We start from the raw sequence: 27935 nt of genomic DNA, 5'->3' as shown, positions 1-27935 counted from the left end.
CCTCCGGGTCATTGCTGCAGCCTCCACGTCTCGCTCCTCCATATCCTTGGGCCCGGGAGCATCCGTGTAACAGCTGTTCGGATACCTCGTCCCCTACCTGCGCCATCTGCGTCAATTCCACACGCGTTCTGTCCGTTAACTTTTCTTCTACTCCTGGTCTTTGCATTTTGCATCCAACTTTTGATTGGATGCCAGGCACTGCTGCTGAGCGTGAGATCTCGTATTGTTTGTGAGTTCTGGCCATTTCTTTCCGTGCGTACCGAAGTCCCTCGGGATCAGGTGAATCCGTTTGAGGTTTGCCTTTGGACGCAGGGCGAGCGGGTCCAGAGCAGCACTTGCTGAGGCAGTGCCCTGCCGCGCTCTCCCCGAGTTCTCCCCCCCGGGTCGCGGGCCCCTGCCGTGTTCTCCCCCAGGTCACAGGGCCCTGCTGAGTTCTCCCCCGGGACCCGCCGCATTCTCCCCAGCTGCTGGGATTTTCTCCCTCGCACACAAGTCACTCAGCCAGAGATTCAAGGGCGCTTTGCTGCTGACCTCCAGAGCTCTTTCCGCGACTTCCCCGCGGGAGTGAAGTGTGGCTGTGTGGAGGCTCCCGCAGGGACCTGACAGCAGACCACCGAGTGGGAGGTCCGTGCGGGAGCCCCGTGCACAGTGTGCGACTCCAAGGGGGTCCAGATGGTTGACGCTTAAACGGCCTATTTGCAGGGAAGGGGAGGGGGGAGAGATTGCTGGAGGCGTGAGAAAGTAGCTCGGAGTTGACGTCCGGATCTGCCGTCTGGGGACGGTCGTTACCTGTGACGGTGGGCTCAGTGTGGCTGCAGCCTCGGTCTCCTCCGCGGGAGCTGACACTTCAGGGGCAGGTGGGGGACGGCTGTGTCCTCTGCGTCCTCTGACCGGTCCAGTGTGAAGGCGGAAACAAGAATCAGGGGCCTCCCCACCCGCACGGGGGAGAGGCTCAGGAGGTGAGAGTGGAGGGGGAACACTGGTTCTCAGGCACACCCAAGAACCACACTTGGGGTGTCATTTCTCTGAGCCCCAACATTTCACGCCCCACTCTGGCGGAGGGGGACCCAGACTGCTCCTGCCCCGAGCCGCCTTGGGTGTTTCTTCACCCAGCTTTGTGTGTGCATCCCCCACGCGTGCAGGCCAGCACTGGTCCCAGGCTGCTGGCCCAGCGCCGGGCCCCTCGGCGCAGCCACACAGGCTGTGGGCCCCTGGACACTGGCAGCGAGCCCCACTGTGATCTGCCCGCAGGCCGGAAGCCCAGCAAGGGGCCGGAGCAGAGTGGCCACCCTGTTTGCTTCCCTTTTGTCCAGAGTCGGAGAACTGCCAGCGCTCCTCGTTGTTTCTGGCGGCACAGCGATTTGCGTAGCAATTATCTTCCTGGGCTCAGCGAGAGTCCCGGTGGTTCTTGTGCCTCAGACAGACGGAGTACTCTCTGCCGCAGCTCCGTCTGGGGTCACCCAGGGCCCTCTGCAAGCAGGTCTTGCCAAGGAGGAAGCAGAGGGGACTGGCTGTTGTCACTGGAGAAAGCTCTGTCCCGTGGGGTTTGTTTCTAAGCCTGAGCCAGCTCGCTGGCCGTTTCATCCAGGGTCCTCCACCAGCCTCCCCCTTAGGTTGACTTCGGTAAACCTCACCTGCGAGTCACCCACCCAGCCCCGCTGTCCTACCGCGGTCTGTGCGGTCTCCCGCCCTTGAGATGATCCGTGAGCACCTGTTGGCAAGGACGTGTGTACTCCGGCCCCATTTGGGATTTGTGAGGAAGACAAGGGGTGGGCTTTCTTGTTTTTCCTTCTGGGCAGCCGGGCTTTCTGTCAGCAAGATCCCATTTCCTTAGGCGCCTTGCTGCCCACACTGGGGACAGAGAGAGCCACGCAGGCCAGCAGCAGGGGCGGCGCCTGGGGGAGGAAGCAGCCACATTGGCCCTGGGAGAGTGTCATCCAGAGTCTGTGGAGAGGCGCCTCCTAGTGGCAGGAGCATGCGAGTGGGAAGCGCGGTGGTTTTGCCGTTTCTTGCCTATCGGCTGCCCCTTTTCCTGACCATCACAAAGGACCAGTGGTGAGTGGCCCCACGCAGGACTTCCCCACTGGGGTCCCGAATCACGGGCTAGCTAAGCACGTAATGTCAGGTCTGAGGCGCTGCCGGAGCCAGACAGCCCGGGGTGAGTCTCGGCTCTTGTTCTCATTAGCTGTGTGACCTCAAACTACAGACACAGCACTCTGCGTATCCACTTCCTGGGTCCTAGCGTAGGCGCCGTAGGGGGGCAGGCCTAGGCAGGTGAACGAGAGGGCGGCCACGAGAGGCCCCGGCTTGCCCTTGGTCCAGCGTTCTATCTCCCAGCAGGATGAGTTAATAACACCCTGTCTCCCATCCACTGTTTCACTCCCCAGATGGCTGCAAGAGCTGGAGTTGGGCCAGGCTAAAGCCAGGAGCCAAGAATTCCATTCTGGGTCTCCCACATGTGCACAGGGGCCCAGGCACTTAGACGTCCTCTGCTGCTTTCTCAGGTGCTTTAGCAGGGAGCAGGATCAGGAGCAGAGCAGCCGCGACTCTAACCAGCATCCCTAATGGGCTGCCAGCATTGCAGGCTGCGACTTAACTCCCTGCACCACGTGCAAGCCCCGTGTTTCTGGAAGTGAGCCCCAGCCGTGCTGTCAGCCGGGTCCCTGCCGACCAGGTGAGGTCCAGGCCCGATGGTGGTCTCCCCCCTTGTATTTTTGATGGCGTGCGTACTCGCCTGGTGTTGCAGGGTCGGGAAGGGTCAGCTGTCCTGCGGTCACCTGCAGGAATGGGCAGAGAGGAACAAAGGAATTCAGAGCCAGGCTGAAGGTCCCCGCCGTCGGGAGCGGCTTTGCTGCTGGTGGCGCAGGGCTCCGGAGCCCGCTCGAGCTCCTGGCTGTCTGTGTGGTGCCCGGAGCCAGTGAGCGCCTCCCGCCCCTCCCACGTACCTGCGCCGCCCGGCGGTCTGAGGGGAAGCGCTGCCCCAGGCTCCTGGTCTGGACTCCTTTGTAGGGAACACGAAAGAGCGGAGGAGTTTGCCGTGTCCTCAGAAGCTGGGAGAGGAAGTGTGCCAGTTTCTGCTATCACCCGGCCAGCACACACGTGCTGGGCGACACCAAGAGCAGGGTTTGCCTGCACTCCCGTAGGGTAGTGTGCATACAGTAGGTCTTGTAGGGTAGTATGCATGCAGTAGGCTGTGTGGGTACTGTGTATACAGCAGGCCACGTTAGGGCAGTGTGCATACAGCAGGCCATGTAGGGCAGTGAATGTACAGCAGACTGTATAGGGCAGTGTGTATACAATAGGCCATGGTAGGGCAGTGTGCATACAGCAGGCCGTGTAGGGCAGTGTGCATACAGCAGGCCATGTAGGGCAGTGTGCATACACAGGCTGTGTAGGGCAGTGTGTATACAATAGGCTGTGGTAGGGCAGTGTGCATACAGCAGGCCGTGTAGGGCAGTGTGCATACAGCAGGCCATGTAGGGCAGTGTGTATAGTAGTGTTTGTCCAAAATGAAGCTCCTGGCTTCAGCCTGGCCCAGCCCCAGCCATGTTGGGGTTTGTGGAATGAACCAGCAGATGGAAAATCTCTGCTTTTCTAATAAATAAGAAATTTTGGGCCGGCGCCGTGGCTCACTAGGCTAATCCTCCGCCTTGCGGCACCGGCACACCGGGTTCTAGTCCCGGTCAGGGCGCCGGATTCTGTCCCGGTTGCCCCTCTTCCAGGCCAGCTCTCTGCTGTGGCCAGGGAGTGCAGTGGAGGATGGCCCAGGTGCTTGGGCCCTGCACCCCATGGGAGACCAGGAGGAGGCACCTGGCTCCTGCCTTCGGATCAGCGCGGTGCGCCGGCCACAGCGCGCCAGCCGCAGCGGCCATTGGAGGGTGAACCAACGGCAAAGGAAGACCTTTCTCTCTGTCTCTCTCTCTCACTGTCCACTCTGCCTGTCAAAAAAAAGAAAAAGAAATAAATTTTAAATAAATAAATAAGCTTTAAAAACAAAATGGCATCCTTTTCTAGTATAACAGTAACGCGTGATTAAGGGAAAATCGGAAGGTAAGGTGTTTAAAAAGGCCATCGGCATCTCGCTGCACTCCGAGTCCAGATTCTTAATGCTCCATGTCAGCCCCCGAGTGGTTTCTCTGTCCCCGCGTCTGCCGGGGCCAGCGCCAGCACCCGCACACACCTGTTCAGCCCTGGTGCCGTGAAGGGCGCGGACACAGCTTCTCTCTGCTTTCTCTCCCCACGGGAGCACCAGCGGGTCCTATTGGTTCCACCGTACAGATGAGAAAACAGGCTGGGGGAGGGGCGTAACTTGGACCGCCCGCCAGCCAAGCCAGCAGAGCGGGGGCCCTGGGCGTTTTCCTGAGCCCCTCGGGCTGCGGGGCCGTGTGACCTGGGGTCGGGCGGCAGGTGCTCCTTGGTCTGCTCACGTCTGCGCTCTGCCCGTCCCCTGCAGGCATCATGGCCATCCTGTTCTCCGGCATCGTGATGTCGCACTACACGCACCACAACCTCTCCCCGGTCACCCAGATCCTCATGCAGCAAACACTGCGGACTGTGGCCTTCCTGTGCGGTGAGTCGCCCCTCGGCGCTGGCCGTGGCCTCCCCAGGGCAGTCGCCTGCCCGCGCCCCATCCTTGGTGCTGGCCGTGGCCTCCCCAGGGCAGTCGCCTGCCCGTGCCCCGTCCTCGGTGCTGGCCATGGCCTCCCCAGGACAGTCGCCTGCCCGCGCCCCGTCCTCGGCACTGGCCTGGCCTCCCCAGGGCAGTCGCCTGCCCGCGCCCCGTCCTCAGCGCTGCCAAGATTCTCCCTGGCAGCAGAGTCCCTCGGGGCCAAACGCTGCTCTGTTCCCTGGCTTTGCAGTTCTGTAAAGCAAGCCTAACACCCGGAAGTGGGACATTCGACACTTGGGATTTTAAGACCCAAAATGAGGAGCGCAACTGACCGCGAACGTCTTAGATGTGCATTTGTCACGTATGCAGGAAACATTTCCAAAAACATATTCCTTGGAAAGGACACTGGTGAGGTTGCATGTAAAAGGCTCCAGAGTTAAAAAAAAAAAAAAGGAGTTGAAAATCCTGGGTTAAATCGAGTTAACAAAGTCATCAACTGCAGATGTTGCAGTGACCGGGCAGTGGGACTTCCAGGGGGGTGAAGTTCCGGCATTCCCCAGACTTGGCCTCAGAGCTCCCGGTTCACAGAGCATCCTTGCAAACTTGACCTTGGGGGAGTCTGTGTTGGAGGCATCACTTACTGGGCTGGCGTAGACCATGGCACATTTTGCTTTTAAGCCACTTCTCTTTGAGCTCTTACTTCCTCCACACTCGGACCTCCCCCCGCCCCTCCCCCCAGTTTCTGCGTGGGGGTGAAGGAGCCACTGACACTGTCCCTTCATGCGGGCCCCATGTGGCTGTGCCCTGGCCGTCACCACAGCATCTGCCCTGCGTTCCGAGCGGCTTGCCTCACTTTGAAGTCCTGTCGCACACTGGTCCAGGCTCGCAGGCAGGCAGGGCCTGGCCATGCGGAACCTTAAGTGAAGAGAGCACAGGTGACCTGCCCGGTCTCGTGGCCGAGAAGCAGGTCTGGAAGCCAGGGCTTTGTTTCCGTGCCAGTCATTTTTCCACACCTCCTCTCTCAAAACGGGACTCCAGATTTGGACCCTGACCTCACCGTAGCTAACGGCCCGCAAATGGCACCCAGTGCTGTTCTGTAACCATCTTATTGGCGGAGTTGCGGTTTGGTGATAGCCACTCTGGCACGGGGGTGTAGGAGTCACGCCTTGGTGACGGGCGTGTGCCAGCACCATGCCGTTTGCGTGTGCACCCTTTACTCAGCAGGTCACCCGGAACATCCGGGGATGTTAGCTAGAGCTCGTAGTAGCAAGAATACGGGCCACCTAACCACCCAGCCCCAGAGGGTTGGTTACGCCGTGTCCGAAGTCCTAGGATTCATGCTGCCGGGAGAAGCATAAAGAATGGAGTGTGTTCCCAATGTGCCAATTCGGAAAGATCACAAAAATATTTACCAGATAGGAAAAAATTCCACTGAGGAAGCTGGCGGATCTGTGTGCGGAGACCCCCGATGGAAGGCGAAGCTCTGCCGTTGGCGCGGCTGGGCCGCTCGGACACAGCCTTTGTCTCCAGACTTGCTGGGCCGGGCTGGGCACGTCGTGGTTGAAGCGGAGCCGAGGAACGCGTGAGGTGTTCTCAGACCACACAGGCCACTGCTCAGCTCTTCTGGCTCGCGCGGTGGAGGCAGGAGACGGAAACGTCTCTGCCTGGTTTGGAGCCCGCTCTAAACTTGGCGGCAGCGTCCAGGACGGCCGTCCTTGGCAGGAGAGTGACAAGGGCGCGTTCCCACTCCTCCCGCGGCGGCGCCGTCTGCGGGAATCCTGGCTAATCACAGTGATCAGCAAATGGGCAGATTCCCGTGTTTATCGTCTTCCCCGGCGGGAGCGTGCGCGTTTGCCGAGGGATTTGCCAGCTGGTGCATTGCACTGGGAGGATCTCACCAGCAGGGAGGTGGACTGGGAGTACGAGCCTGACCGAGATGGCAGCTGCAGGGCTTCCCGGAAAACGAGACCCTGACTGCTGGGTGTTCGCTCGCGGAGCGGCTCGGTGCCACGTGGAAGGGCGCGGGCGGCTGGGTAATCCACCTTTGGTCTGTTTCAGAGACGTGCGTGTTTGCGTTCCTCGGCCTGTCCATCTTTAGTTTCCCTCACAAGTTTGAAATTTCCTTTGTCATCTGGTGCATCGTGAGTATTTTGCTTGTTTTTTATTTAACTACTGATTTGTAGGTCAGTCACCATGCGTTCCAGATTCCTTATGTAACTGTCAACTGTCCAGAGTCAACAGCTACATAGACACTCTTCTGTGTAACGTTTCTTTTGCTTAAAAAAAAAGTCACAGACATATAAGGGGGGAAAGGTAATTTTCAACATCCCTAGTGTGAGGGTCTTTCTAAGAAGTACAAGTTCACGTGTAAAGGCAGATTTCAGAACTGACTCTGAGTGGTCACAACCACGCAGAAATACTCCGTGTAGAAGAGCGGAGCCATGCCAGGCAGGGAGCCACGTGCTCAGTGGCCGTGCAGCTGGGCACCGTTCCTTTCTCTTCTCCATCCTTCCCGGGTGATCCAGCGTGAAGGTGCTGGCCATCCTAGCGCGGCTCCTCCGAGCTGTCTGTTGCAAAGCCTGACCCCGGACGCCGGGTTTAGGATTAAGTCCGGGGCGGGGGGAGGGGTGCTGTGGCATAGTGGGTAAAGCCGCCGCCTGCAGTGCCAGTGAGTCCCAGCTGCTCCACTTCCGGTCCAGTTCTCTGCTATGGCCTGGGAAAGCAGTGGAGGATGGCCCAAGCACTTGGGCCCCTGCACCCACGTGAGAGACCCGGAAGAAACTCCTAGTTCCTGGCTTTGGATCAGCCCAGCTCCAGCCATTGCAGCCTTTTGGGGAGTGAACCAGCAGATGGAAGACCTCTCTCTGTGTTTCTCTCTGTCTGTAACTCTACCTCTCAAATAAATAACATCTTTAAAAAACAGATTACGTCCATGCCGCAGGGTCAGCCCAGAGGAAGCTGTGACGGGGCGGTGTGATTGGCCTCACGCCCCTTGACCAAAGGGAGGCCTGTAATGGAGTCACTGCCACAGAGTCCCCGCTTTGGGGGAGTGCAGTGGGGATAGTGCGCGTCCCACGGAAGGCGCCACTCTGCCCAGGCTTCCCACGGAAGCTCGGTTCCGCCAGGGCTCCCAGCCCCCCTTCCTGACGGTCTGCTCCCGCTGAATGCCCGCCCTTGTCCCTAAGTGGATCTCCGTGTTGTCCTTTTGTACCCTCTGTTCCCTGAAGGCACGTGGAGGCCCATGGCTGCTCCCTAGCGTCCTGACTTGTGACTTGTCGTCAGTTAGCTTTTATTGCCAGCTGCCCTTAGCAAGCATAGCTGCAGGGGTTCTGTGTGCTGCTGTCACCTGTGTGCCCAGCTGTTTGCATCTGGGGACACTGAGACCAGAGGAGGGGCCGGGGGAAGTCGCTCCCGCTGCGATCTGGGCCGCCGCGTTGCCTGTCTCTGTTACCTGTCCAGGCTCGGGGTCCAGGACTTCAGGGTCGGGGGTGTCTTTCACAGAAGCACAGTGGTCCTTAGTGTGCTCACTGGGCGAAAGGGGCCACCTGCGGTCAAACCTGAAACGCAAGTCTGGCAACGGGAGATGGGATTTCAGCGCCGGAACAGGAAGGGGAGGAAGGGGAGAGGCCGCCCTGGGGGGAAACTCAGTTTCCCTGAGCTCCTGGGCCCAGGCTGGCCCTGCGTGGGGGCACCCATGCTCGTCACACGTCCCGGTCCCACCCTCCAGGTTCTGCCCCGCGCTCAACAGCTGGGGCCTTGATTCTGACCCAGGCTGAAAGACTTGGTTGGATCTGCCCCTGCCTTCCTGACCGCTGGGACCTTTTCCTTACACTGTCTATGCCCCAGCTTCCTTGTCTGTAAAATGGAGGCCATAACACGGACCTTACACAGTGTAAGGGCGTCATAAGGGTTAAAGTTAGCAGCACAGCACAGGTGGAAAGCCAGCGCCCGCTGCGTGGCCTGGAAATGTCGCACTGGGCGGCAGTCCCTGCCGATTCGACTCTGCCCAGCACGCTGCCCAAGGCATGCTCCAGTCTCACTCACTAAAGAATTAACCTTTTGTTTTTCAAAGATTTATTTATTTATTTGAAAGGCAGAGTTACACAGAGAGAGAGAGAGAGAGAGAGATTTTCCATCTGCTGGCTCGCTTCTCAGATAGCTGCAATGGCTGGGCCAGGCCAGGCCAAAGTCAGGAGCCAGGAGCTTCTTCTGGGTCTCCCACATGCGAGCAGGAACCCAAGCACTCGGGCCAGCCTCTGCTGCTTTCCCAGGTGCAGTAGAGGGAGCTGGATCAGGAGTGGAGCAGCCGGGACTCAGACCGGCGGCTTTACCCACTACACCACGGCGCCGGCCCCAAAGAATTAACTTGAAGCTAAAGAACACACAGGTGAATGGCATCCTTTTCAAGTCCTGGTGAGAACCAAGAGGAAGATGATGAAAGCAAATTGATAAATGGGCCTGAGAATCCACCGGGACGTGACTTCAGCTACATCCTGCCCCAGTTACGACTGCCACACCTTTGCAGGTGGTGGGAGCCAAAAGCTGTAGCAGCCACCAGCTAGGCCCCGTGTCCGGCCTCCTGTAGAACCTCCCACGTGTTCCCTTCCATGCCTGGGAGGGCCCGTAGCAGCCTCTCCTCCTGTGGGCCACGGGGGCGCTGGAAGCACCTTGCCTGGCCCTGCACAGCTAGCCTGTGGGGGGGTCAGCCCAGGGCTGTCCCCCGGGGCACCTCTGGAATCAGGGTGCCTTAAATTAACCTCTGGACACTTCTGCACGGCCTCTCAGCCCTCGCTTTGTTCTGCTGTCTTCACTGGAGCCCTCACGGACACCTTGTTAGCCTTCTCTTTCCCTCACTGAAATGCAAGGTGCACCTTGGGAGTAGGCGTCGCCAGCAGCACACCCCCCGGCTGCGGGCCGCCCTGCCCTGGCGGCGGGCGCGTGGCGCGCTCGGCATTAGCTGACAGGCGTCCGCCCGCAGAGCCAGGCGGTTTCACCTGAGACTCACTCTGTTGCCGTGAACAGGTGCTTGTGCTGTTCGGCAGAGCCGTGAACATCTTCCCCCTCTCCTACCTCCTGAATTTCTTCCGCGATCACAAGATCACCCCGAAGATGATGTTCATCATGTGGCTCAGTGGTAAGCCCCTCCTGACCGCCCCGGGGGGGCCGAGACCTGGAGGAAGGACCCCGTGCACAGAGGGCCCGGAACCATGGGCGCGCCCACTCAGCGGTGCCCCTCCATGGTCACTCTACAGATGAGGGAGCCTGGCTTCAAAGAGAGAGCAGAGGCCTCGTTGGGGATCGTGTGATCCCGCAGGCGGAGCCAGGGTTTGCCTCCCCGGCCTCCGTTTCCTGGAGGACGGTGCGAGCAGACTGGGGGAGCCGTGGGTTTTCTGGCTGGAGTCGTGGGCGCCAAGTCAGACAGGTGCAGGTTGGGACAGTTTTTGTCCACATGCCAGTCTGAGTCCTCGGTTCCCTTCTGGCGTGAGGCTCTGGTGGTTTGACTCGCATTACTTTAGCTGCTGTTTTATCCTGTTTCTCTGCTTTTCCCACGATGGGGATGATTTCATAAATCCTTCTGCATCTTTACGTTTATTTTTGAGCAACACAGAGGTGTTGTGTTTTGGTTTGTTTGTTTGTTTATTTATTTATTCATTTATTTTGAAAGGCAGAGAGACAGATCTTCTGTCCACTGATTCACTCCCCAAACGTCCCCAATGGCCAGGGCTGGGCCAGGCCAAAGCCAAGAGCCAGGAACTCCATCCAGGCCCCCCACGTGGTGCAAGGGTCCACGCACCGGGCCGTCCTCGGCCGCTTTCCCAGGCGCGTCAGCAGGGAGCTGGGTGGGAAGTGGAGCAGCCGGGGCTCAAATCGGTGCTCACATGCGGAATGCGTGCTTCCCAAGCAGCGGCTTAGCCTGCTGTGCTGCGGCGCCCGCCCTGCCCGCCCTGCCCGCCCTGCCCGCCAGCTCTGCAAGCCTCCCTGTGCACAGCGTGCCCGCGGGGCCGGGCGGGGCCGCTCCTGTCCTCTCGCCAGCAGCGCCTTTCACTATCTCAGATGTCCCTCTTTTTTTTAAGATTTTATTTATTTATTTGCAAGGCAGAGCCACAGACAGAGAGAGGGAGAGACAGAAAGAGATCCTCCAGCTGCTAGTTCACTCCCCAAATGGCCACAGTGGCAGAGGCAGGCCAGTCCGAAGCCAGGAGCCAGGAGCCTCTTCCGGGTCTCCCACATGGGTGCAGGGGCCTAAGCACTTGGGCCATCTGCCACTGCTTTCCCAGGCCGTAGCAGAGAGCTGGATCGGAAGTGGAGCAGCTGGGACTTGAACTGATGCCCATATGGGATGCCGGCACTGCAGGCCAGGGCGTTAACCCGCTGTGCCACAGCGCTGGCCCCAGCTGGGGCACTTCTGACTGGGGATTTGCCATCTCCCCATGTGGCCTGCGTCCCCGCAGCCAGAGCTCCGGCAGCCCTAGCTACGCCCTGTACTCTTGGGCTTGGTCCTAGGTTCTGTGCTGTCTTCATGCAGAGTCGCTGTCTGCCGTGCGGAGTCGCAGCACCTGCGGGGTTGCCTGGGGCGGCCAGTGGCCCACAGACCCCCCCCCCCCACGGGCACTGGGCAGTATTGTCTGCCCAGGCTACCCGACCCGACTTGCCCAGCCAGCCTGCAAAGGGGGAGGGGAGAGACCAGGGGCCTGGGCCCCCTCCTCTGCACCCTGCCACCCTCACTCCCCGGGGCTCCCTGGAGTGAGCGCGCTCACTGGTCTGGCAGAGAACGTGTGGGCCAGGCCGAGCTCCCCAGGCGACCTGGCCTCTGCCTTCTCCTGCCCGTCCCTGTCCCTGCCCAGGCCTGCGGGGGGCCATCCCCTACGCCCTGAGCCTGCACCTGGACCTGGAGCCCATGGAGAAGCGGCAGCTCGTGGGCACCACCACCATCATCATCGTGCTCTTCACCATCCTGCTGCTGGGCGGCAGCACCATGCCCCTCATCCGCCTCGTGGACATCGAGGACGCCCGGGCGCGCCGCCGCAGCAAGAAGGACGTGAACCTCAGCAAGACGGAGAAGATGGTGAGTGCCGGCCTTGGGGGGGGGGGGCGGAGTGAGGGGGGCGGGGCGGGAGAGAGGGAGGGAGAGAGGAGGAGAGGGAGGGAGAGAGAGGGAGAGGGACAGGGAGAGAGGGAGAGAGGGACAGAGAGAGAGAGGGACAGAGGAACAGAAGAGAGGGAGAGAGAGAGGGAGAAAGGGACAGAGAGAGAGGGACAGAGGAACAGAAGAGAGGGAGAGAGGGAGGGAGGAGGAGAAGGAGGGAGAGAGGGAAAGGGACAGAGAGAGAGAGGGACAGAGGAACAGAGGAGAGGGAGAGAGGGAGAGAGGGAGGGAGAGAGGGACAGAGAGAGAGGGACAGAGGAACAGAGGAGAGGGAGAGGGAGAGAGGTCCTCTGTCCTCGGAGTTCACTCCCCGAGTGCCCACAACAGCCAGAGGTGGGCCAGGCTGAAGCCAGGAGCCAGGAACTCCACCCAGGTCCGCCGACCACATCGGCCGTCTTCACTGCTGCCCCAGGCGTGTCAGCGGGGAGCCGGATCAGACGTGGAGCAGGGGCCAGTGCTGTGGCGTGGCAGGTAAAGCCATTGCCTGAGGTGCCGGCATCCCATATGAGCGCAGGTTCGAGTCCTGGCTGCTCCACTTCCCGTCCAGCTCTCTGCTGTGGCCTGGGAAAGCAGTGAAGGATGGCCCAAGTCTTTAGGCCCCTGCGACCATGCGGGAGACCTGGAAGAAGCTCCTGGCTCCTGGCTTCGGATCGGCGTAGCTCCAGCCATTGTGGCCATTTGGGGAGTGAACCAGCAGATGGAAGACTCTCTCAGACCGCTGAGGTCGCATGGACTCGGTGCGCCCTCTCCGCCCCAGCCCCTCTGCAGGGCTCTCGGAGGAGGACCGGGGGGTGGGGGCAGCAGTGTCCCCGGGACTTGCCAGCTCTGCACATTCTTGGGCGTCACCCTAGGCCAACTGGGCCAGAAACTGCAGCGGGCCCTGGCGGTTGTCCCCGCCCTCCCCTGCGCACAGTGGGACCGCGGCGACTGGAGCCGCCACACAGAGCGACACGAGGCGGCGCCCTTGTGGATCTGTGGTGGGGAAAGTGCCTAGAACGGCGGTCCCTGTCCTGGCTGCACACCAGGGTCCCAGGAAGAGCTTGGATCAGCCCCAGTGCCCCCAGGCCTGACTTAGTGTCACGAGGCGGCGCCCCAGGCACCCACTTGCTCTGGGGACCTTCCTGCCTCCCTGTGGGCTCCCGGGAGCCCCTTGGGGCCTTGGTCGCCTGCACTGTGCAGTTAGGGGTGGGAACGCTGCTGCTGCTAGGCCTGGGTGGTGCGGGCGCTTCGGTGCCAGCTGACAGCATCCCGGCTGCCTCCCCCGTGCCAGGGCAACACCATCGAGTCGGAGCACTTGTCGGAACTCACCGAGGAGGAGTACGAAGCCCACTACGTGAGGCGGCAGGACCTCAAGGGCTTCATGTGGCTGGACGCCAAGTACCTGAACCCCTTCTTCACCCGCAGGCTGACGCAGGAGGTCAGCGGGGCCCTTGCCTCCTTCCCCCAGGACCTGCAGGGGTGGGAGGCGGCCCACATGGGCCCCCAGGCTGCGGGCGGGGCGGGGGGCGGGGCATGGAGCTCAGCGCCTGCTGTTTGACCTCCAGTGCCGCCTGTGCAGCTGGTTGATGCCAGATGCGCTCCCGCACTTTGGTGTCCCCAGGTGATCAGCTCAGGACGCCAGTTGGTTGCAGAGTCTGAGCCGGCAGCTTGCCCAAGTGCACCGCTGCCCGGCTGTGGCTGCAGGCCGGGTCCCCGGGTGGTCACAGCCGTGGCGCCAGGCAGCACACGGAGGCCTTCCGTGACGTCCGTGGGCGGGTCTCCTCTGCTCTCCAGCGTCGGCACCTCCGGGGGGAGGCCGAGGCCACACAGGCAGCAGTGCCAGGCAGAGCTGGGAGCGGAGGCCACGGTTTTACCTTCAAGCCCCCTCAGTGCCGCCTGCACTTGGTGGCTTTCGGTCTGGAGCACCTGTGGCCACCCCCGCCCCTCCCCCCACCCCGAGGTGCAGCTCCGTCTGCCGTGACCACGCCCACTAAGGAAGGCCTGGCCGTGTCTCCCGCCCCAGGACCTGCACCACGGGCGCATCCAGATGAAGACCCTGACCAACAAGTGGTACGAGGAGGTGCGCCAGGGCCCCTCGGGCTCCGAGGACGACGAGCAGGAGCTGCTGTGACAGCGCCCAGGCTGCGGCAGGGCCAGGCCAGCCCGGGCAGTCGCTGCCCGCAGACGCCCGGCACGGCCCTCGGAGGCGCATGCATCGGCAGCCTCACTGGGATAGAAGGCAGCGGGAGAAGTTGAACTTGGAACTTTCCAGGCCTTTGGAGCCAACTGGCCTCTTGGGAAACGTGTGTCCTCTCCCCACTGAGCCAGGCCAAGTGGCCACGCGTGCATCGCCACAGCAGCCAGGGGAGCAGGCACCTGCCCGCGGGAGGAAGCGGCCCACTGAGCGCCGGCCGGGACCGCTCAGCAGCGAGGGAGTGCGAGTTTGGGTCCGCGCCCCTCCCCGGCCCCCACCTCGGCCCCGCCCCAAGCCGCAGGCCCTGCCCCTCTGGAATGGGCGTCGCCCCGGGGCCAGGGTCAGCTGCCGTTTGCCTTGCGTCTTCAAGGAGCCGGGGCCTCTGGCTGGGCCCGGAACCCCGGGCCGCCTCGTGTGCTCCCTGGGCGGCCGCTCCTGCCCTGCACAGGGAGTGAGTGCTCCTCGGGTGCCCGCCCGCCCGTGGAAGCAGGGTGGGGGCGGCCTTTCCGCGGGGCCACCGTGCCCTCGAGGGAGAAGCGAGGTTACAGGCTGAGCCTGCAGCCAGGGCTGTGCTGAACAAAGCAGCGAGGGCCTGGGTGCCTTCCGCCCGCTGGTGCCACTCACCGCCGGGCCCCCGCCATCCTGGTCCTGTTTGTCCCCACGCAGGAATCCTGGGGTCTGCAGCGTAGCACACGCGCCCCGGTAGCCTCCATGGCCATCGCGGGCCGGGAGCTGCCAGCCGTGTCCTGGTGACATGCGGGGGCCGCCTGCTCCCCTGCTGCTCCGCCCTTCCCCACGCCGCCCCGCTTTGCCCTCCGTGGGCCCTGGCAGCCTCCACGTGTGGCCCTGGCTCCTGCGGGTGGTCTCCTCCATCAGGTGCACATCCTTGGTTCTCCCTAGGGTCCCCGGGTGGAGCAGGTGTGGTGGCATCTCCGCCCCCCCCTCAGGGGCGTGGCTCTGGGTGGTAGGGAGGAGTCACCTCAGGACTCGGGGCTTCAGGCCCCAGCCCTCAGCCTGCCTTGCCGCTTCCACGCATGCGAAGTGAACTTGCACTTGGCAGCGCTCAACAGTGACCCGTCTGCTCTCCGCACCCGCAAGCCTTTGCCTGCAGGATGCTGGCCTCTGCGGCCTCAGGGCGCGGGGACCGCAGGGCGTGCTCAGCCCAGCTCGGAGCTCCTGAGCCAGAGCCCGACGGCGGAAGGGAGCTGCTGTGCAAACCCCACGGCTTGCCAGGATTTCTCTCCTCTTTCAAGCCTTCACTCCACAGACTGAGCGATGAAAAGTGACCTTCTCAGTTCAGACGGCCCCTCGTCACTGCTCAGGGCTCGGGCGCCCTGCCTGGGAGGTGCCAAGGCCGCCGGGATCTCCCGTGAGCCGGCTCCGCCCCCTGCTGGCCGAGTGTGGGCTTAGCCCTGGGAGTCGGCCCTCAGCCATCTCGCTGGCCTTTAACCAGCAAAAGGCCGAGGAGGTGCCCTTCTGGTGGAATGTCCCCAACAGCCGCTCCTGGTGGAGTTGATTTAAGATGGCTGCCTGGGAAGCCCAGCTCGCTGCTGTCCACTTTTGAGCACACCCCGCCCTCCCACGTGGGGGAGAGTGAGTGCGAGGAGGTGGGAAGACGGCCGGTGAGGCCCCCCCCTTAGGTCTAGGCCACGGCCAGGAGCACGCAGCACAGCCGGGGGCTTCGAGCCAGGTGCAGGCTGTGGCAGCAGTGCCTTGGGGGTGCCGGCCCTTCAGCCGTGCACCGGGATGTGCCACCCAGGCCTGCGACTAAGACCCCTCTAGACTCATTTGCGTGCCCTCCGTGGCCGGAGCAGCCTGGGGGGTGGGGTACAGGCAGGGAGGGGCCGGGCTCAGTGGCTCAGCCCTGTCTCTGGTGCTCTGACCTCAAGCAGGGGAGAGCCTGGGCTGGTGTCGCCCACAGGTGTGCGTGCAGGCGCTGCTGCTAGGTGGGCCAGGGCGGCCCCTCTGGGAGCACCTGTGGTGGGCGCCCGGGGCTGCCGCGGCTCTGGCTCTGGCTGAGACGAGCTGCGGCAGCTGCAGTGGGGGTGGGGGGGCTCCCGGCAGTCCTGTGCCGCCCAGGAGGGCTTTAAGAGCAGCCCCCCAGTGCCCTGTGTCTCCCGGATGAGGGGCTGGGGACCAAGTGGGAAGCAGCCCCAGAGCAGCCAGGTGTTTCAGAACTTGCTGGGGGGGGGGGGGGGCGCGTCCCCGGGAGCGGGGCTTCTCCGGGCTCTGCGCGAGCTTTCTCAGGGCGGAGGGGTGCGAGGGCGGGATCTGCAAGCCCCAGGCCAGGAGGAGCCACGTGCCAGCTGGGCGGGGCGGGGTGGCCCGCGGCCGCTCCGCGTGCGCCTCCTGCCTCCTGCGAAGCTTGATTTGTTGATCGGAATCGTGCATTCGTTTTCTGTGTAAAACCGGCGTTTTTAAGGGCTGGCTTTTGGCTTAAGGACTGTTAAGGGGGGGTGGGCTTGCTGTTAAGGCCCCAGCGAGCTTGTGGGGCGCTTGTGGGGCCGCATGAGCCCGAGCTGTACTTGCTGCTCTTCCTGATGGGCTCTGGGTTGGGCAGGGCCCAGAGGTGGACGCTACCTCGTCAGTCACGCCACTGGATCCTCGTTTAGAAATAAAGGTGGAAGCCGCTGGACGGGAGCCGGCTCCTGAGTTCTGTTCACAGGGCTTTGCGGTGGTGTGGGCTGTGCCCCCCAGGCCCCGCCCCAGCCCAGGTCCAGTAGCTGGGAAGCACAGTGGTCAGGGGCGTGGGCTCTGGGTCTGGTTCCTGCCTTTGGTTCTCAGTGAGGAGCAGGTGAGGCCGAGGGGGGGGGCTGGGCTGAGCCCCAGCAGGGCCATGGCCTTTCTCAATGGGTGCTAGGAGCCTGTCTCCCACTGGTTCTGTTCCAGCTGAGCCCTGCAGGGCTGTGGCCATGGTGACACAGGGAGCTGGTCCTGTTCACCCCCACCTGCAGGAGCGGGGGGTGGGGGGCGTGTGTGCGCAGGCGCCAGGGCCTCCCGCACTGACAGCACCAAGTGCGTGCGGCGCAGGCCAACCAGGCAGGGGACCTGCCCTCCTCCTTCCAGCCCTGGGACTCCCTCCCGCCCCTGTCGCCGGCAGAGGAGGGGGTGATGACGACACCTGGCCTGGGCTGGCCCAGTGCCCGTGGCCACAGGCGTGGAACCAGCTGGGGACGCCCACTCGGAACAGAGCCTGCGTCTGGGGGTGGATTTCTCTCCCATGATAAGACCGCCGGGGGCTGGCGAGCAGTGACTGCGCGTGGCCGCAGTGCCGAGGGCCCCCGGGTGACAGGGACGGCAGCCACGGACAGCGGGATCGCCCCAGTTGCCCGAGGGCGGGGGCACCGGATTCCCGGCAGGGAACTGGGCGTTTGCCACTCGCATCTCGCTCCTAGGAGAAGCTCCAGGGAGGAGGGCGCGAGCGTGGGGAGAAGTGTCCTCAGAGGCCAGGGAGCTGGGGAAGGAGGCAACGGCCGCTACCAAGTCGAGGGCCTGGATCCCCACCCCGTCTGCAGGGGGTGGGGGGGCAGCTCGACCTCGCCTGGTGCAGAGGGCAGGCGTCACGGCCGGTGCCTGGGGGGCGCCTGGCAAACCCGGAGGCACTGGGGTTGGGGCCCGGCCCTAGGACAGCCAGGCAGCTGCCGGCTGACACCCCGACGCGGAGGGAGACAGGTCGCTGCTCCTGGGCCCCAAAGTGTGGTTGGTTTCGTGGCAGACAGACGGACGCTGCCATCTGCCAGCGGAGGCCCGCGGGTTCGCACCACAGCCACAACCGCCCGGCCCGCGGTGACCGCACGTGGAGGTGGAGACGGAGGCGGGAACTCGGCTCCCGGGCAGCCATCTTGGCGCCATGAGTGCCGATGCAGGCGCCCCTCTCGCCATGGGGGCGGCGGGCGTGAAGGCCGCCGGAAGACTTAAGGACATGGATACCAGGATGCTTTGGACAGCGTCTGCTTAGAGACATCAACACTTTACCCTCTCGGAATGACAAGCAGACATGTTAGCGCCTGCTTTATAAAACACACACACCCCCGCCCCCAGTGGCAACCCAGCCACTCATCTCCAGCGCGGCGGCCCTGCGGCCCTGCGGCCCGTCCGCCTCGCGGGTCGGCAGGTTCCCAGTCCAGCGCCGGCGTGAGGCCGGGCCCTCCTTGCAGATTTCCAGAGCTGCTGTCAGGGAGGAAAGCACCCTCTGGCCGCTCAGGCCTGAGCTCCCTTACCTGAGAAGTAATGCCTGGACCCCTGCAGCCACTCTGAGCCCAGGAGGAAGTGGCGGCCAGCGTGCAGAGGGCAGCAGGACAGCAAGACAAGGCCTGGGGCTTGTACTGACGCGGCCGAGCCAGTGAACCCGCGACACAGGCACTGGCCTTCCGGGGCCCTCGGCGTGTGAGACAGGACACGTCCTGGCTCTGCTCTGCGGGCTGGGTCTTATGCCGCAACTACAGCTCCACACGGTGGGAGACAGCCTCGCAGCACCCGCCTCCACAGCGTGAGTGCGTGGGGCTGGCACTGTGGGCAGCAGGCTAAGCCCCCACCTGCAGTGCCGGCATCCCTGCGGGCGCCGGTTCAAGTCCCGGCTGCTCCACTTCCGACTCCGCTCCCTACCAGTGCGCGTGGGAAGGCAGCGGAGGACGGCCCCGGTGCTTGGGCCCCTGCACCTGTGTGGGAGACCCCGATGAAGCCCCCGGCTCCTGGCCTCGACCTGACCGAGCCCCAGCCATTGTGGCATTTGGGGAGTGAAGCAGCGGTGGAAGAGTTCTGTCGCTCCTCTTTCAAATAAATATTAAAAAAAAAAATGAAATCAGCGGTATGTGTATATGTAGGACAAGATCTGCAAGGCCAGATGCCAAGTTTTGGCTTCGGCTCCGAGGGGCAGGGTTCTAGGTGACTTTTACAGCCTCGCCGCTGGGCCCGGCGCTGTGGCGCACGCAGCAGGTACAGCCGCTGCCCGCGACGCCGGCGTCCATCAGGGCACCTGTGAGTCCCGGCTGCTCCCCTTCCGACCCAGCTCCCTCCTGATGTGCCTGGGAGGGCAGTGGGAGCCGACCACCCACACGGGTGAAGCTCCTGGCCCAACGCCAGCATCCCGCAGGCATAAAAACAAACAAAAAAAACACTTGCTGTTTGCATGGATTTTCTTTTCCTTTTAAAAATGATGTACTTGTTTGAAAGGCAGAGCAATAGAGAGAGAGAGATCTTCCATCCACTGGTTTAATCCCCAAACATCTGCAACAGCCAGGGCTACACGGGACCGAAGCCAGGAGCCCACAACTCCACGCAGGTCTCCCACTTAGGGAGCAGGGGCCAGCCACCTTCCGCCACCTTCCCAGGCACGTCAGCGGGGACCTGGACGGGGCAGGGCAGCTGGGGCTCAGAACAGGACTGCCGTGCGGGTGCCAGCGTCGCAAACGGCTGCAGTGCCACTGCCCCCACGGAGCCACGGCACCACAACACCCACGGAGCCACGGCCCCCACGGAGCCACAGCACCAAGACTAGAGCGATGCGTGCCCGGAGCAGCCTGGTGCCCGCGGAGGGCGCTCGGAGCACCGTGGAACGGCACTGGCGGCGGGCCGTGGCAGCCCTGCCCCGTGTCCCTCCTCTGCCAGGCCCGTGCCAGTCCTACACCTGCCTGCGCCTGCCTCTGTGGTGCCCCTCGGGACAATGAGGGTTCTTTTTACATTTTGAAATCTTGGAAAAATCACAGCAGTATCTCCTGCCGTGGAATGAGAGGAAAGTCAAATCTGCCGAGAGAGATCCGCACTGTCAGTGCGGTGGTCAGACGGACTCTCGCTGCTGAGGGACCCGCGTGGCCCCCGGGAAGCCCAGCGGCGTCGGTGCTCTGGACATCGGGGGGGGGGGGGCTCCGCCCACCCTGCCCCAGGGGACGCCGGCAAGTACCACACTGCAGGCAGGAGAACGTGTGCGCGCACCAGAGGATGGATACACTGTGGGAGGGGGACGCGACAGCACACCACCTCCGGCGTCTGCCGCCCAGGTGGGGGACGGCTCGAGGTCCAGGTTCCTGGCTTCCGTCTGGCCGAGCCCCGACCGACGCTGCAGTTTGGAGAGTGGACAGCAGACGGACGACTGACCTCGCCCTCTCTCCCTCCCTCCCTGCCGGACCTTTCGCGTTCACAGATCTCAAGACTATCAGTGCTGTAAGCGAAGACTGGAATGGCCTGAACCGCCGCAGCCCCCGCGGGCTGAGCCTGACCCGTCTGTGCTCAAGACAACACCGCAGAAACAACTCGAAACGTGCTTCTGTGCCTCGTCCTCCCCGCCCCACGTCACTCCCCCTGGACTCGACCACGCCACCCTCGGGCACCACCGCTGAGCTCCGTGTGCCTGTCTGGCCATCTGGGAGACGGGGATCCTGACAGCACTCGGGGAACGCAGCACGTCCAGTGTGGAGCGTGGAGCGTCGGGCTCCCGGCCAAGCACCCGCGCGCGCGCCTCAGAGCTGCCGATGGGTCCCAGCGTTAGAACTGAACGTGGGGCCGGCGCTGCGGTGGGGCGGGGAAAGCTGCCGCCTGCGGTGACCCACACGGGCACTGGTTTGTCCCGGCTGCTGCACTTCCGACCCAGCTCTCTGCTGTGGCCTGGGACAGCAGTAGAAGGTGCCCAAGTGCTTGGGTCCCTGCACCGCGTGGGAGACCTGGAAGAAGCTCCTGGCTCCCGGCTTCGGATCAGCCCAGCTCCGGGCATTGTGGTCACCTGGGGAGTGAACCCGCGGATGGAGGACCTCTCTCTGTAACTCTGCCTTGCAAATAAATCTTAAAAAAAGAACTAAATATGACCTGAGGAAAAGAACAGAAAACCCAAGCGACTGACTTCAAGGCAGCAGGAACAGGAGACAGGAAGCCCGACACTGCACTGACGATGGAAGACGCTTTATTGTTATTTCTGTAATCACCTCTCAACACTTCAACTCTTGGCAGAAATCAAAGGCAAAACATTCGCGCACACTGACCCGCCTGTCACGGAGGAAGACGCGCGGCCCACCGCCCAGGCGCCGAGGAACACGGGGCTCTGCCGGGCCGGCCCGGGGCTGGCGCTGTGTCCGGCGTTCCGTGGCGTCGCGGTTGCCGTGGTGACTAACGCTGGAAGTGCGGCCCGGGAGGCCGGCGTTCTCGGAGTGGGCAGGCTGGCCGGCTGCTCTCGGCAGTCACAACGGTGGCTGAATTCGGCTTATGTACACACTATCATCTGCAGGCCGGCCGCCGGCCAGGTTTATAAAAAAGAGCCATAGAAGATTTGGAAAAGCTTAAAATCACTCAGCTGAGTTGGAAGAACGTCAGCAAGTTCACAGTGGCCTCAGGACTCAGCCGGATCGCAACTCCGGAGCGGAACGCCGCCTTCTGGAAAAATCCGCATCCGGTACCCCTTCGCGCTGGCTGCATCACAGACACGTATGGCTACAGGTGTCACTAGTCCGCAGGGAAGCAGTTCATGTTCAGAGTCCCGGCCCCTCCTCTCCGGCCCCCACCAGGAGAGCCAGGGGCCCGCGGCTGGCAGGCGCTGGAGGGGCCCTTGGGTTTGGAGGCTCGGAGGCTCAGCTGAGTGCCCGGGGCCACCTGCTGGGCGCGTGCCCACTCTCGCCCACTTGTAGTGCAAAAGGCTCGCAGGTGCTGTCCCAGACGAGTCCCTGGAGACTGGTGGTGCGCGGAGGACTGGGTGGAGGTGGCGGAGCCGTGGAGGAAGTCTGCAGTGCACGCCCGGCGCGGGCCCGGCGACTCCGCAGGGCGAGGGCCTGCAGGCAGACCAGGCCAGGTGGCCGCCCCGGCCCCGAGTGCACACTGGAGGTAGGTGTGTAGAGATCGAGGGAAGACGCGAGCGCTCCACCAGCTTGGGAACCCGCCGCCGCCTCTCCACGCACCCCGGCGTGGGCGGAGGACACAACACGGAGGACGCAGGAACCCAGGGCATTTTTATAAATAGCTACATAATTAATTTCTTACCCACTTTGAAACACAGCAAGTTGAATATTTATTTAAAAATAAATCTCAAAAATCTCTATTTACAGTACAGTGAGAGGGGCGTGTGCAAACAACAGAAGGGGAGTGTGTCCCACCGTGCGGAGGCCGCGCTCGCTAACACCGGGCTGACCAAGCTGGGGCGGCAAAGACGCTCGGCTAACACGGACTCGGTTCACCTTTGACACCTGGGGGGCGGGGGGGGGGGAGGCTGGGGGTCCTTGTGCTTGGGAAGGGGCGGCCAAGGGCTGAGCCGGTGGGGGGAGGCCCAGTGCGGCAGGAGGGCTCATTTCACAAGCCAGCAGGCCTCTGGCTCACCACTCGGGGGCGCTGAGGTGACCCGGAGGGCCCTTCCCAGTCAAGCTGGCTCTGCAGCGGGAGGGGCGGGAGGGCAGGCAAGGCGAGAGTCCCAGAGATAGAAATTCTCTTTAAAGGAGAAAAAAACACAACTGAACGGGGAGCGGAGAGATCAGCAAAAATGAATCTGAACGGAAGTGCCACCCTCCGTCTTGTCAGACGACAGCACAGCCAGCAGTGGAAGGAGCTGAGCCGGACGGTACTCCCACGCGGGTCCCCCGGCTGCTGGTCAGGCGCGTGTCCTCCCCACCGTGCGGCCGGCAAGGCCAGCGGGGTAGCCCTTGGAGCGGGGGGCGCCAGGCGGGCCTATCTGTACACGAGCTGGGAGAACGGGCTGCACCTGTAGCTCAGCTGGCTGTGGGGCAGGAACCTGTGCGGCTCCCCCTTCCGGCAGCAGGGGTCGTAGTGGTAGGCGCTGAGGCAGGCGTCGCAGGAGACCTTGGAGCACTGCGTGCAGGTGTTGGTGGCGCCGGGCCGGTTGCAGAAGCCACAGCGGGAGGTGGCTGTGCCGGGGGGCTTGGGCTTGGCGTGCGCGTGTGGCAGCCGCTCAAGGCCCTGGGCCTGGCCTGAGCACTTCTCCCGCAGAGAGGCCCCGTGGGCCAGGCTGTCGTGGGCGGGAGCCTTGCCGGGGAAGGGGCCGGGCTTGGAGGCTGAAGGACAGGCGAGCAGGCTGTCACAGCGCTGGCACAGGGTCGAGCTGCAGGAGAGGCCACAGTTCTGGCACTTGGAGAGAGCCGACTCCTTGGCGGGCGGCGTGCGCTTGTGGTAGGCGGGGTGGGCGTCGTTCCTGACCAGCCACACGTCCGGCCGCAGGGCGTCCTGCCTCCGGTACGCGGCCCTGGGTTCCGAGTCCGTGTACAGGTCCACGTCCTCCTGCGCAGAGAAGTAGGTGCCCCGCAGCAGGCCCAGGCCGTTGCCGGGGGACGTGGGAGGCAGGTCGTCCGGGCTGCCGTGGGGCGAGCTGGACATGGTCAGGAGCGAGGGGGACGGGCGGATGATCTCGTCCTTGAGGTCGTCGCCCGAGTCTGCGGCCACGGGCTCCTTGCGCAGGCTCAACGAGGCCCTCAGGGGCGGCTTCCTGCTCTCCCAGTAGCTGTCGTAGGCGTCCACCGACCTGGAGGGCTTGGTCACCCGCGGCTTGTAGTAGTCCTTGGCCGCGCGCTCGCTGGCCGACTTCTGGAGCGCCACCCGGGCCATGGAGGCCGTCAGGTGCTCCCTGCCCTCGGCCCGCCGCCGCAGGGCCTCCGAGCAGCCGCGCGCGTCCTCGGCGCTGCTCCTGCGCTCGCTCACCACGTCCAGCTCGGAGTAGCCCTTGTCCTTCACCTGGGAGTGGATTTCCAGCATCTGCTCGCACTCGACCTTGGCCAGAAAGAGCTCAAAGGAGACCATCTTCACCTGGAGGGTCTCCACGAGCTCCCTGAGCCTGTAGGCGGTCCCCAGCTCGGGCACGTAGCCCATGTAGCTCAGGATGGCTCGGATATCCTCCTCCAGCAACGTGGACTTGACGTAGTACACGAAAGGGCCCGTGTAGGTCTGGGGGAGAAAGGGCGTGCGCGAGGTGGGTTTTCTCCCAGACACGCAGCAGAGGCCGGGTCAAAGCAAAGGGCGCCCCAGGCTATGGCAGACGCGCGGGGGGGGGGGGGGGGGGCCGGGGGCCTCGGCGGCTCCTCGCAGCAGACCCAGGGCTGCCGCCCACTGGGAGCCCGGCGCCTGGGGGACCTGCCCGCCAGCGGCTTTCTAAGCCCAGGGGACAGTCACTTGCTTTCTCCACGAGGGCCAAAGGTTCTGCTCCATCCAGAGATGGGGTCAGGGCGGCCACCGTGAAGAAGGGGGGTGGGGATCACAGCAGCTCACTGGGCCAACCCGAGAGCCTGCTGTCCCTCCCGGGCACGCCTACAAGGCTGGTCACGTGAGGCCGAGGGCCGGCGCTGACTCTCCTGGGCCCCCCAGCACAGGCTTCAGGAGCCCCTCCCCACGGCTCCGCCCACCGTGACCACTCAGCTCCAGCCGCCCCAGCTCGCTCGCACCCGGGCGAGAGCCCCCTGACAGCGCCTCCTCGGCCGACCTGTGCCCCTCTCTGATCTGTTTCCTGCGCAGCAGCCGGGGCCTTCCCCAGAGTAAACCAGCTCCTGGCGCTACCTTTGCCCCAGCCCACTCCAAACCTGGGCCTCCTGCTCGGGCTACAGGGCCCTGCAAGACCTCACTGCCGCCTGCCTTGCTGGCCTCTGGGCTTATGAAGTGACTACCCTAAAGTCCCCGGGGGCCCCAGGAGGGCGCGAGAGCAGGGGGAGGAGGCGATCGTGGGCAGGCCCCTCCCGGATGAACAGGAAGGAGGAAGACCCTCACCTTGATGCTTCTGAACTCCTTCTTCCACGGGTAGAGGAACAGGTTGACGGCCACCGTCTCCAGCACGCTGAAGGCGCAGTGCAGGGCCCGCAGGCTGGAGCTGAGCGAGCGCAGGGAGCTCTCCACCGCCTCGTAGAACTGGATCAGCCGGAATCGATGGAAGGGATCCACCTTGTGCAGGCTGAGCAGGGTGCAGGCTGCCGCCCGCAGGTGCCCGTCACCGCCAGGCCGCTGCTGGCCGGGGGCGGCGTCCGCCCTGCCCTCGTGGAACTGCACATACTTGCGAAATAAGTCGTCCTTGTACTTCGCATCCATTGAACTGGGCTTCCCCGTCCCTCGAGGGGCTACCTTATCCCCTCCATGGCTTCCAGGTGAGAGGCAGGGGCGTGGCGAGATGCAACGACATGCTGCCCGCTGGCGCTGGCCCGGCAGAGTGCTGCGGAGGGAGGAAGAGAGCCAGGTCACACCTCGGACAGCGCCCCCGCTCCCACCCTGGAAAGCACGCCTGGCCCGGGCCACACGGCCACCACCAGCCCGGGCCCTCGGCACATCCACCCAACACCCAGCACAGGCGAGGCTGTGGTGTGGCTTCCTTGAGCTCACAAAGGAAACATTAACATCCCTGCAGGAAACGCTCCAGGTGAGCGTGTGGGGGCGCCTACGCTGCTTTTGTGGGGAGAACAGGGTGGGCAGGAAAGCCCCCTGGGGGAGACGATCCCCCTTGAGGACGAAGGCCTGCCCCAGAGGGGAGCGAGCGGCAGGGCAGAGGCGCAGGAGGGAGGCCTTGGCCACCGCTGCCAGCGTCTCAAGGTTAACCCACTTCGTCTTTAAACCCAAGTCCCTCTTAGCAGGGCCACCGGCCCTCTGCAGCAGTGTGAGAGCTGACACCCAGGCACACTGGGAAGCCTGGTCAAGAGTGGGAGGGGCAGGCGTTACGGCACCGCGGGTTCAAGTCCCAGCTCCTGTAATTCCAATCCAGCTTCCCAGGACTGTGCCTGAGAGGCAGTGGACATGGTCCAAGAACTTGGGCCTGCCACCCCCATGTGACAGCTGGGTGAGCCTCTGCTCCAGGCTCCAGCCCAGCCGTCTTGGCTGCTGGGGGCAGTTGGAGATGGAAGGAGTGAATGGAGGATCTGTCTGTCTCTTCCTCTTTGTCACTCCGCCTTTCAAATAAGTCAATCTTTGGGGAAGGAGCCTGGAGGCAAGCATTCGGTTCGGGTTAAGTCCCCAGTTGGGATAACCCGTGTCCTTGTCAGAGGGCGGGGGCTGAGTCCTGGCTCCACTCCTGATTCCACTTCCTGCTCATGCACCGGGAGGCGGCAGTACTTGGGTTCCTGCCACCCTCACGGGCAACCTGGCCCGGGCTCCTGGTCCCAGTGCCCAGCCACCGCAGGCACTGGGGAAGCGAGGCAGCAGATGGCGGCTCTTGTGCGCTTGTTCTCTCTGTCCCTGCCTTCAAGCAAACAAACAAACCAAGCAGTCCCACGCCAGTCCTCTGCCCCGCGATCCCGTCGCATCCCGTCGCGCGCTCCCTCCTGCCTGTGTCCTGCTCCCAGCCCCACCGCGCTGCCTCTGGACTATCTGGATGACGCATGGCTGGCGCTCAGAGGCAGCTCCAGTGTCCAGCCTCAGCTCTGAGACGATCCCCTTGGCACGGGGATCACCGGGAGGGAGGGCCCAGCCAGCCTGCTCGGGGCTGCAGCCCGCCTTCCAGAGAAGCGCCTCTCTCACTGACAAGAGCCAAAGATCGGCCGGCGCCGCGGCTCACTAGGCTAATCCTCCGCCTAGCGGCGCCGGCACACCGGGTTCTAGTCCCGGTCGGGGCGCCGGATTCTGTCCCGGTTGCCCCTCTTCCAGGCCAGCCCTCTGCTGTGGCCAGGGAGTGCAGTGGAGGATGGCCCAGGTGCTTGGGCCCTGCACCCCATGGGAGACCAGGAAAAGCACCTGGCTCCTGGCTCCTGCCATCGGATCAGCGCGGTGCGCCGGCCGCAGCGCGCCAGCCACGGCGGCCATTGGAGGGTGAACCAACGGCAAAAGGAAGACCTTTCTCTCTGTCTCTCTCTCTCTCACTGTCCACTCTGCCTGTCAAAAAATAAAAAAAATAAATAAATAAATTAAAAAAAAAATAAAAAAAAAAAAGAGCCAAAGATCCATGTGCCAGGGAACCTTACAGATTAGGGGGAAGAAAGAGTCCTACACTCTACCACTTAAAGATCCATGAGGTGGGGGCCGGCGCCATGGCTCATTTGGTTAATCCTCCGCCTGCAGCGCCAGCATCCCATATGGGACCCAGGTTCTAGTCCCGGTTGCTCCACTTCCAGTCCAGCTCTCTGCTGTGGCCCGGGAAGGCAGTGGAAGATGGCCCAAGTGCTTGGGCCCCTGCACCCGGGTAGGAGACCAGGGAGAAGCTCCTGGCTCCTGGCTTCGGATCGGCGCAGTGCCAGCTGTAGCGGCCATTTGGGGAGTGAACCAACGGAAGGAAGACCTTTCTCTCTAACTCTGCCTGTCAAAAAAAAAAAAAGATCCATGAGGTGGGAGCTGGTGTTGTGCAGTAGCAGGAAAAGCTGCCACCTGCAACTTTGGCATTCCCCTAATGGGCACAAAAAGAAACTTGACCAATGTCATAGAACTCTTTTAAGAGTGGGTGGTCCGGCGCCGCGGCTCACTAGGCTAATCCTCCGCCTTGCGGCGCCGGCACACCGGGTTCTAGTCCCGGTCAGGGCGCCGGATTCTGTCCTGGTTGCCCCTCTTCCAGGCCAGCTCTCTGCTGTGGCCAGGGAGTGCGAGTGGAGGATGGCCCAAGTGCTTGGGCCCTGCACCCCATGGGAGACCAGGAGAAGTACCTGGCTCCTGCCTTCGGATCAGCGCGGTGCGCCACCCACAGCGCACCGGCCGCGGCGGCCATTGGAGGGTGAACCAACGGCAAAGGAAGACCTTTCTCTCTGTCTCTCTCACTGTCCACTCTGCCTGACCAAAAAAAAAAAAAAAAAAAAAGAGTGGGTGGTTTGGCTGACACTGTGGTGTAGCAGGTAAAGCTACCACCTGCAGTGCCGGCATCCCATATGGGCACCGGTTCAAGTCCCGGCTGCCCCACTTCTAATCCAGCTCTCTGCTGTGGCCTGGGAAAGCAATAGAAGATGGCCCAACTGCTTGGGCCCCTGCACCCGTGCGGGAGCCCCAGAAGAAGCTCCTGGCTCCTGGCTTTGGATGATCGGTGCAGCTCCAGCCATTGTGGCCATCTGGGGAGTGAATCAATCTCTCTCTCTCACTGTATGTGTGTAACTGACTTTCAAATAAATATTTTAAAAAAGAAAAATGGATGGTCATTT

The 27935-nt window shown here is 63.1% G+C and overlaps 2 protein-coding genes across 8 annotated transcripts in view; one reads left to right on the top strand and one right to left on the bottom strand.

Moving 5' to 3' along the window:
• The window catches only part of SLC9A8 (solute carrier family 9 member A8), a 72826-nt gene extending 56257 nt beyond the window's left edge, over positions 1 to 16569 (top strand). For both annotated transcript variants that reach the window (XM_070051707.2, XM_051844933.3), the window contains 6 exons: positions 4454 to 4570; positions 6668 to 6750; positions 9632 to 9743; positions 11455 to 11675; positions 13027 to 13173; positions 13759 to 16569. In XM_070051707.2, coding sequence (XP_069907808.2) covers positions 4454 to 4570; positions 6668 to 6750; positions 9632 to 9743; positions 11455 to 11675; positions 13027 to 13173; positions 13759 to 13866 — 788 coding nt within the window. In that variant the 3' untranslated portion in view covers positions 13867 to 16569. The remainder of the gene's footprint in view (positions 1 to 4453; positions 4571 to 6667; positions 6751 to 9631; positions 9744 to 11454; positions 11676 to 13026; positions 13174 to 13758) is intronic.
• Positions 16570 to 20804: 4235 nt separating this feature from the next.
• Positions 20805 to 27935, bottom strand: part of SPATA2 (spermatogenesis associated 2) — a 29212-nt gene continuing 22081 nt past the window's right edge. For 3 of the 6 annotated variants that reach the window (XM_089307056.1, XM_070051705.2, XM_070051704.2), the window contains exons 2-4: positions 24887 to 25042; positions 24607 to 24803; positions 20805 to 23793 (exon numbers count right to left, since the gene is read on the bottom strand). In XM_089307056.1, coding sequence (XP_089163182.1) covers positions 22567 to 23793; positions 24607 to 24803; positions 24887 to 24917 — 1455 coding nt within the window. In that variant the 5' untranslated portion in view covers positions 24918 to 25042 and the 3' untranslated portion in view covers positions 20805 to 22566. Of the gene's footprint in view, positions 23794 to 24606; positions 25043 to 27935 lie in introns of all 6 variants that reach the window. The other 3 variants (XM_070051700.2, XM_089307055.1, XM_070051701.2) reach the window with 1 other exon arrangement.

Source organism: Oryctolagus cuniculus, chromosome 11 (assembly GCF_051225735.1).
Source record: "Oryctolagus cuniculus isolate XC-2025 breed Fujian yellow rabbit chromosome 11, ASM5122573v1, whole genome shotgun sequence".
Lineage (NCBI taxonomy): Eukaryota > Metazoa > Chordata > Mammalia > Lagomorpha > Leporidae > Oryctolagus > Oryctolagus cuniculus.
The sequence above is the reverse complement of the archived record's forward strand: the minus strand, read 5'-3'. Positions and strand labels throughout refer to the sequence as shown.